We start from the raw sequence: 12535 nt of genomic DNA on the forward strand, positions 1-12535 counted from the left end.
TTCATGTCCTAGCCAACACTTGTGTTTTCCACTGTTAACTGTCAGTATAACCTTGAGTAGACCAGTTCATACCCGTTGGATCTCAGTTGCACCTGTGCAAGAAGGAGTTGGACCAAATATTTTCTAAGAATCCTTACACATGTAAAATTTTTTGATTCAGAGATTCTAAAATTTAGAAATGTATCCCCAAAAGCTAAGTTTGAGCAAAATGGACTCAGAAGGATCTCTTTCTGAGACGTCCCAGCACTCACTCAGAGAGCCTCAATCACAAAAACAAAAGCAAGCCAACAACAGCAAGTCCCAGGGACCTGGGACTCTTGAGCCAAGAGCAAGTACAGACATCCTGCCTCTTTCGTTCATCTCTCTGGCCTCAGGGGCAAGAGCTACCTTAGTCAGATGCACTGGTCCTTAATAGGGCAGCTTCCTGAGGGTCTACAGATCAGACTGTTTGCCCAGGAATCTTACTAAAATGTGAGAAGTTGGGACAACATCCTCTGAAATATTAAGAAGGAAGAAAAAATACTGGGGGATAAGAGCTGGGAGTAGAGATTAAGAGGGAAGATCAGTGAGTTGCTTTGTGGGCTGCTTTGTTGGGCAGAGTTTGAAGTGAAATCACTGTCTTTGGCGGGGGTGGCGGGGAGGAGTAATTTATTTGACAAGGGATTGAGGGAAAGGTTGATTCCATGGCCTGGGGGTTTGCTGGAAGAGGCTCTTCAGGGGAAATTGCCTGGGGCCACAAATTGTTGCTGGACAGTTAACTAGGGGCTCTTGGGTCAGAGGAACTAAGGATGTTAGTGTTCCGGAGAATAGTTAGGATAACTGGTTACCCACTGCAGCGATGTCCCTGGGCACACTGTTGATAGGGGGACCCCAGGACTCCTGGGGATCCCCACCTGCCAAAGGAGGAAGGGCGGGGCTGGAAGACCTCGGGCAAGTGGGCACGCCCTTGCCCAGGCCTGCAGTGGCTGCTCCCGCCAGCTGGCCCAGGGCCCTGCCCGACTCCCCTCCCTCCACCCCAGGCCTAAGAGGGGTGGGCGCCGGGTCCCACTGCTGAGCCAGCTCGCTCCCTCCGCTCCACACACGAGCCGGGCCGGTGGAGCTCCCGGGGGAGAGGGCGGAAGGCACCACGACGGCGCGGAGGGGGTGCGGGAGGCGGGGGTAGTGGGGAATGCGGCAGCCTGTCCCCCCCGCGACCAGCCCAGCCCCCCGTCAGCCCCCCTCCACCTCCAAGCGAATGGTTTGCTCCGAGCGCCCTATTTAATCCCCGCGACTGCAGCAGCGCCGGCTCCCTCCCGGTCCCCGCCTCGGCCCCGGGCTCCGAAGCGGCTCGGGGGCGCCCTTTCGGCCAGTGTCGTCGTCGACCCCCTCCCCAGCCCCAGCCCCTGGGGACCCAGGCTCGCCAGCGCCCAGCCAGGGAGCCGGCCGGGAAGCGCGATGGGGGCCCCTTCCGCCCTGCCCCTGCTCCTGCTTTTCGCCTGCTGCTGGGCGCCCGGCGGGGCCAACCTCTCCCAGGACGGTGAGTGAGGGAGGGGGCGGCGCCAGGGGAGGTGGGGAGTGACCGGGGCGGGGGCTCCGACCGTTGGCGGGGGCGGAGGGAGCCTGTTGGCTTTGTTTGGAACCGGGGGTTAAAGTCGCCAGTCGCTGCTAACACCCCTGTGTCTGTCTCTGAGCATCCGTGTCTCTGTGGATCGTGGGGTGTGCCGGGTTTGCCCCCTCCGTGTACGCTGTCGAGTGTGTCTGCGTGTGCACCCGGGCTTTGGGTCTGTTATCGGCAGCTCGGGCTCTGGATGTGTTGATGTCCGCGTGTGTGTGTGTGTCTGGGTGTGCGCGTCTGTGTTGGTGTCTGGTTCTGCGTTTCTGTGTCAGTATCTGTGTGTATGTCTGTGTCAGTGTGTGTTGGGGGCGGAGTGAGATCTGTCGCTGTTTCAGTCAGGGCGTGTGTCGGGTGTTTGTGTATGTGCGTCTGGAGGGGCTGGGTAGCCAGTGCAATCCCCCAAACTGCTGTATGCAAACATTTCTGCTCCCCCGCCCGTTCCCCCCCCCACCCGCGGCGGAGCTCCGAGTGGGCAGGGAAGGGGACCTGGGTGAGGCTGCTGAGGGGGGCGTGGGCAAGGAGGAGGGGGGCTTCTCCTTGTAGCAAAACAACAACACAGGGAGGAGAGGGCCCCGGGATGGCAATATCCCTAGCGGTAGCAGAAGCTGGGAAAAGAAACCCAGACAGGAGCGGAGGACATGGTGGGGGCGGTGGGGGGAGGCTGGGCAAAAAGAAGGAGGAAGATATTTGGGGAGGAGGCGGCATAGAAAGCCCAAAGCTTTCTTGGGCTAAGCATTGATTTTCCCAGATTTGAGGTGGGGTGGCTTGCCTAGCCCCCTTTGCTTCGGTCTGGAACTCAAACCTTCTTGGGTTTGTACTGGTAAAGAGACGGAGGAGAGTCGGGGGAGAGAGGAGGCGGGGCTAGAGGTGAGGGGACTTGGTGAAGAGCCCCTCCCGCCCTGGACTGGGCTATGTAGGTCAGCGCCGTGGGGGCACCTCAGCTTTCTTAAAGGCTGCTTGACGGTTAATGGGGTGACAGGGGGCAGTTTGTAGGAGACCAGGAAACGAGCCACAGCTCAGAGCCTCAGGTCCCCGGAGGAGGCAGGGCAGGCTGTGAAGGGACTAAAGGAATGCATCCTCCTGTCTCCTCCGCCCCATCAGAGGCGGGCTGGCCTGGGGGAGGGGAAGAGGGACCGGGACCTCTGCGGAGCCATGGGATATGGGGAGAGTGAGGGGGAGGGTGGTGGCTATGCCCGGCCAGATGCCAACGAAAAACAGAAAGAACCGCAGGGGAGGAGAAAGGGGAGGCGGCTCCTGGGCGATGGACCCAGTGGCCAGCAGGGATGGGCACAGGGCGGGGCGGGGGTGGAGAGGGGAGGGGTTGAAACTGGGGAGGATGATGTAGAGAATTTCATCGGAAGGAAACAGGAGAAGAGCCAGGGTACTGGAGGAATAACTGCTCCATCTCGCGTGACCTTCTCCCCCATCCCTGTCTTCATCATGATAAAGGACCTTCTGCTGATATGGGGACACTAGGGATCCCCTCCCTACAGCTGGCTGGCTGACTCCTTCCACCCTGTACCCATCATCACTCCCCAAAGGGAGTTCCTGCCCAAGTCGCCACGGAGACAGCAGCCCCTCCTCTTTCCTAGGTGGAGTCCCCCTTCCCCAGAGGACTGTACTGATGACCCCACTCACTGAGGAGGTCAGCAGAGTCCTGAGGGAGGGCAGGCTAAGTGCAAGGCAAGGAGAGGCTACTGGGTGTCTGTAGCACAATAACAACCCTCTACTAGGCTGACGTTCAGCTGCAGCCCCTGGCCTTCCCATCCTGCTAGCTGTGTTTAAGAGAGCCAAGCAGGACCCAAACTGCACCTGTTCTGCAACGGGAACTGATGGGACCAGGCTGAGACCTAAACAGAAAGAAATCTTCCCAGAAAGCTGTGAGCTCTTTAACTCTAGGATATAAACCCTGGAGAACAGAGTAAATCTGTATACTAGACAAGTCTTTCTTCACCAACAGCACTGTTCTTTCTTGGTCCTTAATCTGGGGGCCAGCCCCTACTCAGGCTTAAGGTTGGGAGGAAGAGAAAGGCTCTAGCCTCATATTTCTATCTGTGTCTCAGAGCAGTGGCTGGAGGGAAGAGTGGAAGGCACTAACTTTGGAGTGGAGAATTTCCAGAGGAGGGGTTGAGAATTTGGGGATGGGGAGGGGATCTGTTCCAGAGAAAGAAAGAAATCAAGCATCATTTTCCTTGTAGAGCATCATCTGTCCAAGACACTGTCCAGACATCTGTCCAGTGGACCCTGGTCTGCTGTGCAATGTCGCAGGGTACACTGATGTACAAGAGAACACAACCATATACCATCTTCTATCTAAATTAATCCTACTTCTTAGTTTCTGGATCTAAAAGGGCCAGCTCTGATGTGGGAAGTAGGTGCATAGATTTAATGCTCATAGATGGTGACTGAAGGCCATTCTGTCCAGGATCATGCAGAAGGTGTGTCTAGTACTTCTGACTGGGGACCGAGGCCCCAGGACAGGGAGCTAGCCAGTACATAGCTTACCTGGTAGTGTTTGACCAAAACAAGGAGAGATGTGGTGTGAAAGTTTAAGGACAGGACATCCTAATACACTGATGCTGGGGTGGTCGAGGGTGTATGGTAGAGTGGCTATTTCCATTAAAATGAGGAACACCAACTTCATGTGCTGCTGGGGTGCATAGCTCCCTGGTGTACAGCATGTATGTTTTAGGTGTCATAAGGCTGAACAGGGACTGAGATGTTGCAGAAAGGCAAACAACTGTTATTCAAACCTGGCCATTAGTGCTGTGGCTAGAGGCTCAGGAACGTGTAGACATTCAGAGTTTGGCACGTGCCCCTTCCTTCTCACAGTTCACTAGCACTGGCAGGAGTTGGTATTCCAGGTTCGGAGGATACAAGGCCTGTGAACTTAATGCTAGCCTGTGGTTGTCTCTCTGGTGAGCAGCTCGACATTCAACACTGTGACCAGCTTTCCTTGGAGTCTCCCTTCTCAAGTTATTTCCAGCACTCTCAGTTTTGATCGAGTGCAGAGACAGACAGGTGGGCAGCCTCACTTTGCGTTAGACCAGGATATAGCAATTTAACCTTGTACTGCGCTGCCTTACACATGAATATCTTTCCCTTCCCGATGACCTTCTGTCCACTGCCATCCATTCTGCAGCCCCCTGGCCAGGTGCCCAGTGTAGAGCTCAGGCCCAATGTGCCAGAGAAGTCCAGCAGGCATTCACGCCAGAGCTGCCCACGGACCTGCTTGGCAGACCTGCTCCATCCAGTTTCTGTTCTTAGTTGCAGCTGTAGCTGTTCTGTTTCTGTTCCTAATCTCTTCCTCACTGCAGCTGGAACCCCTGAGAGGGAGAGGCTCTCCCTTCAGACATGTGCATTTTCTGGCACAGAGAAGGTGAGACGGTCAGAGACACTGGTGAGGCAGTCTCGTTAATTCCATGTAAAACCAGTCTGTCTGATGTGGCACCCACGCTGTGGCGTGTCAGCTGCCCACCTAGTGGTTACGCCAAAGGTTCTGTCCTGAGCTCTCCCAGAGCTGGGCAGCACTATTGGTTTTACCAGCGTCTTCTAGGACAGTGGTTTTCTCCCTTCTGTTTTTAAAGATGTGAAATTCCTTGGTCAAATAAATAAAACAGATCAAAGGAAAATTACTCTTACTGAAACAGTGAAGTAAGACTTGGAGCCCTCTCCTCCCCCTTCCTGGCTTCCCCTATGTGCCCCCTAATCCTTAAGGCACAAACTGAGTTTCTGCTACATACAGCTGGAAATCTTCTGCCCCAGACTGACAGTAAATGAGACAGCTCACTACCCTTCGGCTCTCTCTCTCTCTCTCTCTTTCCTCTTCCAACTGAGGAAGAAAGGAGGTCCAAATCTAATTTCAAGAGTGCCTCGTTGGAGACATTCACTATTCACTTGGAGAATGACTCATAGTTCTGCAGCCATAAAATTCCACAGATGGCATCTTTTTGGTGTTCTGGTCACTTTGAAACAGCAGACCGGGGAGTTATGCCACTGCTCTGTAAATCCTCAGATCTGATTCTGGCACCCTTTGCTCTTACTACTTTCTCGCCGTCCAAATAATATGTACAATAGAATCAAAAGCTGTGTGTCCTTAGGTCTCACACACACAAAAAAATGACCTAGGGAAAAAAGTGCTCACAGTTATCATCAGAGAAATAAAACCCCTGGGGCTATGGCTAGTCACATTCTCTGTCATTTTCTATTTTCTATTCCAGCAGAACCGGTGCAACAATCCCCTTTTTGTCACCTATTTCTCGATAATGGAATTTCACTTGAGGATGGTAATCTAGGTCCCAGATTCTCCACAAAAGCAAGCTATGGACAGAATCAGTTCCTTACTGACTATAGAATGCCAGGGTATTAGAAAGTTTTGGTAATTATATCCTCTCCTTTCATTTTTCATGCTAAAATTTACTGTTTCCTGTTTAATCACTGGCTATAGGTCCATGCACTGGAACATTTTGTTTCCTGGATGAGGTCATGTCCTAGAGGTCCATCCATAAACTCTGAGAATAGCAATCCCTGTGGGAATGCTTTTAAGTGACAGAGGGAAACAAACCATCATAAAAAGAGCCTGGAAAAGCAAGCCATCAGAAAAGGATTCAGGTCTCTAAGAATTCAGTCAAATTACAAACATGCACTCCATGTAATTGTAAAACAGAGAAGAACAAGTCTCAGGGGCCAAAGACCTGCCTCTCCCTCTAGGAGTCACTGTAGACATGATTCTTTACAGGGTCAGAACCAGCTGAAGCTTAGGGGTACAACCCCAGGGAAAATCCAACCCTGCTACACCAAGGAGACTCACCCACTGCAGCAGTGAGAAGCCAAGCTCTCAGGAGTCTTGAGCACATGAAGCTGCTGAGATTTTTACAAAATACAAGCCCAGTAGAACTACACATTCTTCATGGAAGCAACAGGTACTGAAAGAGAGAAATGTCTGTCCCTTTACCAAAATTTCCCTGAGTCTAAAGAGAGTGACCAAATTTCCCAACTAACACAGAGGCCTCTAAGTCTGAGGACAATACCTTTTTTTTTAAGAGGCATAATCCATTCTGCTTTTCCATGTACGATAAAGGTTGGACTATTTACAGCAATTTGGGGTGCCTTGGAGCACTCTGACTGTTACCTCTCATACCCTACCTGATTGGAATGCACGCTTTAGCTTCCTCATGCCTAGTGTCTCTGAGGGGACAAAGACTCTGTGGCACTGTTTCCCACACTAAAGGATACTCTTAATTTCATTCATAATTGGTTGTAGCAAATCTAAACCCCCTCCAGTACCACTAATAGTTGGGTAATTTTCATAATGACCGAGGCTCGTGTTGACAAACTCAGTCTGGTGGTGGTCCTCACTTTTTAGCACAATCTCTTGGTTGTGTGTGTGGCAGGCTCAAACAGAGCACTTCAGGAGGCCTTTTAGAGCAAGTGATGGTTGTGGCATGATCCTCACAGAAGCCTTGATGTCTGCGTTTCCATATGAGTGTTTGAGAGCTGGTTGCCTTAACCCACCATGCTGGTTCCCCTGTTCTTTGTGGAACAAACTACAGGTGCTTTGAGCTCTCCATGGTGCTAGCCCCTGACAGGGACACTCCAGGCTCTTGTTGCTGCTCTCCGTGGTCCTGCTCTCCCTCCAATCTTCATAATCTCTTTGCTCTCCACACTGCAGCCCTCAGAACAGGGTTGGAATCTTCCTCCCGCAACCACAAATACACATATGATCTTGGCTATGACCCCTGACCTGATCCACCAGAAAGAGGGGAACAAGATCTGGAGATACAGATCTGGAGAGTCCTCAGAACCACCTAATCACCTGTAGGAAGGGGACAGAAAGAGCAAATACTTCTGAGGTTGAAAAGAAGTGTTATTTGCAATGTTCAGTAAACTAGGTCCTAGAGTCACCTCAAATGGCCTTAGAAGAACGGAATCTTTTGCCGTACATGGACTCATAAATTTAAAACAGAATACAAGTACTCATGGTTTAGACAGAGGCAGCTTTGCTCACACACAATAACTACATATACACCTATGAATGTGGAATGCAAAACGAGACCGACTCAGTTTATAAGCATGAGCCTGATGGCCAAGTCTGATTGTCCTGTCATGGTGCTTACTGTCCCTTTCCCCTCTGCCATAGCAATAAATGTAAAGACAATACATAGTGATGGGTTATCAGTAGACAACAGAGGAATTCAATATATGAGAGGCATAGAAAATAAATATCAAATCCCTGGCTCATGTCCCTCACCATTATAACCATCTTGTACAGAAAAAAATGGCCTTAAGTATAACCATTCTATCCCAGAATCCAAGTCCTTGGCCAAAACTCAGGAGATGCATCTTTAAACTGGACTCTGCTCCTCTTTTGGGGTATCTGCCAATAAGCTGATGGTGTCAAGTGAGGCAAGGAGCCGAGAATGCTCAGCCCCTGCCAGTCCAAGACTAGACAGCCTGTTCCTCCCCTCACGTCAGAGCTACACAGAGCTTTTCTTCCCTAAGTGCTGATCCCCCCATGTCAGTTTTCACATAATAGTTCATATAATAGTTAATACTTATGAATAACCTACACCAGAGTGAGGCTGGGGAGACAGGCTTCCAGAATTAATTTCCAGGACCCCTCTTCCATTTCCTTATTTGAAACAAGGAGAAACTTCATTCCTCAAGGACAGGTAATGGAAGTGATTTATCTCCATGAGCGAGCCTTCACCGAGACAGAATTAGGGTTATAGTAACAGCTGGAGTATCTCCCATCTACTCATCTCCCTGAGCCCCCCTGTTCTCATAGAAAGCAGAAATGTTTCTGAAAGGATTCTAATGCAGATCCAACACTTTTTGCAGTATGCATCTCATTCTTCTATGTGAGCTCTTACCTCTGAGATTCTTTAACCCTCCCATCTCTCTCCATCTTTCTCCTGGAGGCCTCCAGGAGAATGATAAGAAAGCTACATAATATAAGGAACGAAAATGTTGTTCTCTCTTAAGGATTTATTTTTCCTTACCCCAGCTAGATCTACACTAATTGTGTATTGATTGCTAATTATAAGCACCTTGGGCTCATTTACTTCTAGTTCAGGGTCAGAAAGGTCAGCCACATCACCTCACCCTAGGAGGAAAAAAAAGAAAAAGAAAAAGAAATGAAGGCCATTATTATAGCCATTCATCTCTAAGCCAACCATTACTTAGCTCTCCACCTCCTTCATATAGTCCCAGATATTAGCAAGGTAGAGTGGAGGACTAGTTCGTCCAATGCCAGATTTCACTGGGAATATGCAGATCCTTGCTTCTTGTGTTTAATTTCCCCTCTTCTGGGACCTGGCTCTTTGCTTCCAATTTGGATTCTAGAATTCCAGCCAAAGCCTCAGACAGGGTAAAAAGCTCCAGAAGGTGAACTGGTTTATTGAGTCGCTGACTTAAATATCTTATACTTCTTGGAAACCCAGCAAGACTCTAATACGTACATCGATGGCGGGTAACTTGAGACTTAGCATAGCCTAGGTCAGCCTTAGAAGAGCCTGGGGCCAAGTCCTTTCATTATTTTAAAATGATGGGCCCATTCTACCATCTGCTCCTAATCACTTGGCCCTCAGCAAGTGCAAACATAACACTGGGACAACTGCATTCACTTGTTCTTATTAGTTCCTACTCTAGTTCTTAAGGATGAGCTATTTCCAAACACATATTACATGTTTCCTCCCCTAATCTCCATGCTATAAACTCAAACAAATATAAAAGCCACCATCACTAAGCCCATGGGCCTCACACATTTTCATTTATCCTCCACTGCAGCTTAATGCCAACTCTCTTCTGGTTTCCAAGCCCTGGAGTCCAGTGTCAGTGACAGATGGACTGAGCCTCAGCCCTGGGGAGAAGAGGATTCTGGCCCTCTCCTGGGGAGTTTGAGCAGGAGAGAGAGCCCGAATTCTGCTCTGGGGAGAATCTGAGTTTAAACCATATGGTTTTCTGGAAGTAAGGAGTTCTGATTAATAACGGGCTTGTGAAAAGGGCTCTGTATCTGGGTCATAAGAAAAAGCTGTGTTTATGACAGAAAAAAAAATGAAAACAGAGATACAAATAGTGAAAACTGTAGTGTGTCACATGTGTGTTTAGGGTCACATACTGAAAGAGAAAAAGTGAGTAACCAGGTTGTAATATGTATTGACAGAATAAAATATATGTATTGAAGGAATAAAACCAGTCAAATGTATAGCCACACTGAAGAAGAGACTTTCAGTGAAGGTTTAAGAAGAGGAGATCTTTGGGTTGGAACAGAGTTGTTTGCCATTCGGGGGGACTGTGAGGTCTTTAGACTTGGAAGAATGCGTCTGTTTCACAGGAGAGTTAAATTCCCAGGAAGGCACAAAGTAAGGCTAATTGAACAATGTGCCACTTTCTGAAAAATACATTTTAGGTGGGAAAAGTGAAGGGAAGAGACTAAATCTCAGCTGGGATTGGAGGAAGAGGGGAACCCCGGGGAGTGTGGGCATGGAGAGCAGAACACCCTTCTTTCCAAGTGATGCTCCTCATCATGGCCCTGAACCTGTCCTCCACACCCTGACTCTGATCACCTTGTGGAGGGAAACCATAAAAACAAGTCAGTAAAATCAGAACCAGCAGAGATGAATGCTTCCTTGCCTGACTTCTAACAAATTAAACTTTTTCACAGCATTGTTATCTTACCACACCAGACCATCAGTCTGAAATATCTAAACTGCAGCATGAAAAGAGCAAAGGGGAGTAAAAAGAGCCTGTTGAGAAAGGGAATTCACCCACGGGCTCAAACAGTTTCTGAGGCCCTGGAGGGTAGGAGCAAGGCTTCGGAACCTGGTCGGACATGGCTCATCCTCCGGGAATCTATTCTTTCCTCCTCTCCGGTGTCCCTGGGCTCTCCTGCCCATCCCTAGGCCCTGTTCTCTCACAGCTAAACGAATTTTCCAAAGAGCTAAACTGAATTATGCTTTCATTTACTCTATACTGACTCTGTATTCCTTTTCCAAGTACTTTCTTTCCTAAGATGGGGTGGTACTTCCCCCCAGTTCTAGTACCTGTGTGTGAAAGCAGCAGGGTAAATTTAGGGAAAGGGTAAGACAGTGCCTGCACTTGGTTCAAGGAACACGTAAGAGTTCCAAGTCTGGCCTCCTGACTCTCTATTGCATGAGAATGCAGACCCCAGGCAATCCCTGTCCTGATCTCTGAGTATGTGTGAGCGTGGTGGGAAGGGAATGAGGAGATGGGGGTAAGAGGCTAAAATGGCTCAGGGCTGTCATCAGCTGGAGTGATTTTGTGCCCAGCCGTAGGGGCTTACTTGAGAAATGACTGATGAAGGTCAAAGCCCTGCACGGAACCTGTTCTCCCAGCACCTCTTAGCCAGCCATCCTGTCTGCTCTGTCTCATCGCCCCCACCCAGCCCCTTAGTACAGAACACAGACGCTTATCTACAGCACACAGCCTAGTCCTAGAAGGCAGCAGCTAAGGCTAGGAAGGGGGTCTTTCAGGATCAGATACCCTTCCTTCCTGTCTCTCAGTGGCAGTCTTGCTACAACAAATTACTGGCTACAGAGGGGCTTGTTTTCGTTGGGGGCCAGCCCAGGGCTCCCTCCCAGAGCTAATGCACCGAGAACACTGACTCAACAGCAAATCAAAGCAACAGCTGTCCCCACCTCCTTCTCTGCCACCCACTTCCCAGTCTCTGCTCCTCAGAATCTTAACTAAGTCTCCCGGCCCCCCCCCCCTCAGCCTACTGCAAGCCCACTTCTGCCTCCAGATTTTTTCCCTCAGTAGCTCAAGAATAGGACATGCTCCTCTGCTTTTTTGTCTCTTCTAGCCTCTGTCTCCCACTTCCCAATCAGGTTAGCATCCTCCAGCTCTCCATCACGCAGACACGAGCACGCACACGTGCACCTGGCCTGTCCTCATAATCACCCTTTTTAACTCCTAAGGGCATGGAAGTGGCTTTTGCCACTTGGCCTCCTCTTTTGTGAGAACTTGAATCTTCCAGGAAGACCTGGACGTTTGTGAAGATGCCATTCTTCGCATCTTTGGAGACTCCTTCCTCATCTCATCCAACTTCTCTGACCTGCCCAGTGTTTAGAAGAGTGACTTCCTTTGAGGTGCAGGGCCCTGGGGTTCCTCACTACAATCCACAGGGAGATGGGGAGCAGGAAGAGTGGCTGTCACTGGAAGTAAAATCACACTAAATGGCAACTTAGCTTTCAGATTAGCTAGTTCACAGCCCTGCTATCAAATGACAGTGAGAACAGAAGACTCGGGTCATAACCACCGCCCCCACTTGCTGCCTGTGTGACCATGCTTAAGTTTCTAACCCTCTCTGGGTCTTGGCTCGTCATCTTTAAAATGGGAAGTTTCCACTAGGTGCTACTTAGGATTCTTGTCAACTCTAAAATTCTACAGTTCCAAGAATTATAGACGGAAAAGATTTTGGGAAGGATGAGGTGCAGAGAGAGAAGGAGAGGAATAACTGAACTTTGGTAACAGGGGGTTAGAAAGGACATCAGTTCCATCCTCTGGGAGACTCAAAAAGATCTTAGGAAACCATCTCTGCCCATTGGAGGTCAGTAGAGTGACCAGATAGAGTGACCAGACATGCAAATTGATTGCAGGGTTTTAGCAAATATATCAGGTATAGTTTACTTACGACACCTTAAAATTTGATACTTTTTTAAAAATTTGGATATGGGAAAACATTTGGAATAACTTTTTTTTTTCAGTGAAAAAGAAGTTAACACCAGGATATGCTTTTTGTTTTAACCCCACCCTCACACCCACCACAGGCAAGCTAGCCAGCTACCTTGAAGAGTCCCTCCTTCTCACTCAGCCTGGAAAAGCTAAACCCCACACCATTCCAAGCCTAGGAAACAAAAGCCTTTCATTTCCAACAGCTGCTTAGGATGGAACCAAAAGGTGTGCGCCAACACGCGACAA

General features: G+C 49.5%; 1 protein-coding gene across 2 annotated transcripts in view; it reads left to right on the plus strand.

The window, feature by feature from the left end:
- Positions 1-1267: 1267 nt before the first annotated feature.
- The window catches only part of CADM3 (cell adhesion molecule 3), a 29924-nt gene continuing 18656 nt past the window's right edge, over positions 1268-12535 (plus strand). For both annotated transcript variants that reach the window (XM_074349654.1, XM_074349655.1), the window contains exon 1: positions 1268-1516. In XM_074349654.1, coding sequence (XP_074205755.1) covers positions 1435-1516 — 82 coding nt within the window. In that variant the 5' untranslated portion in view covers positions 1268-1434. The remainder of the gene's footprint in view (positions 1517-12535) is intronic.

The sequence above is a fragment of the Camelus bactrianus genome, chromosome 21, assembly GCF_048773025.1.
Source record: "Camelus bactrianus isolate YW-2024 breed Bactrian camel chromosome 21, ASM4877302v1, whole genome shotgun sequence".
Classification (NCBI taxonomy): domain Eukaryota; kingdom Metazoa; phylum Chordata; class Mammalia; order Artiodactyla; family Camelidae; genus Camelus; species Camelus bactrianus.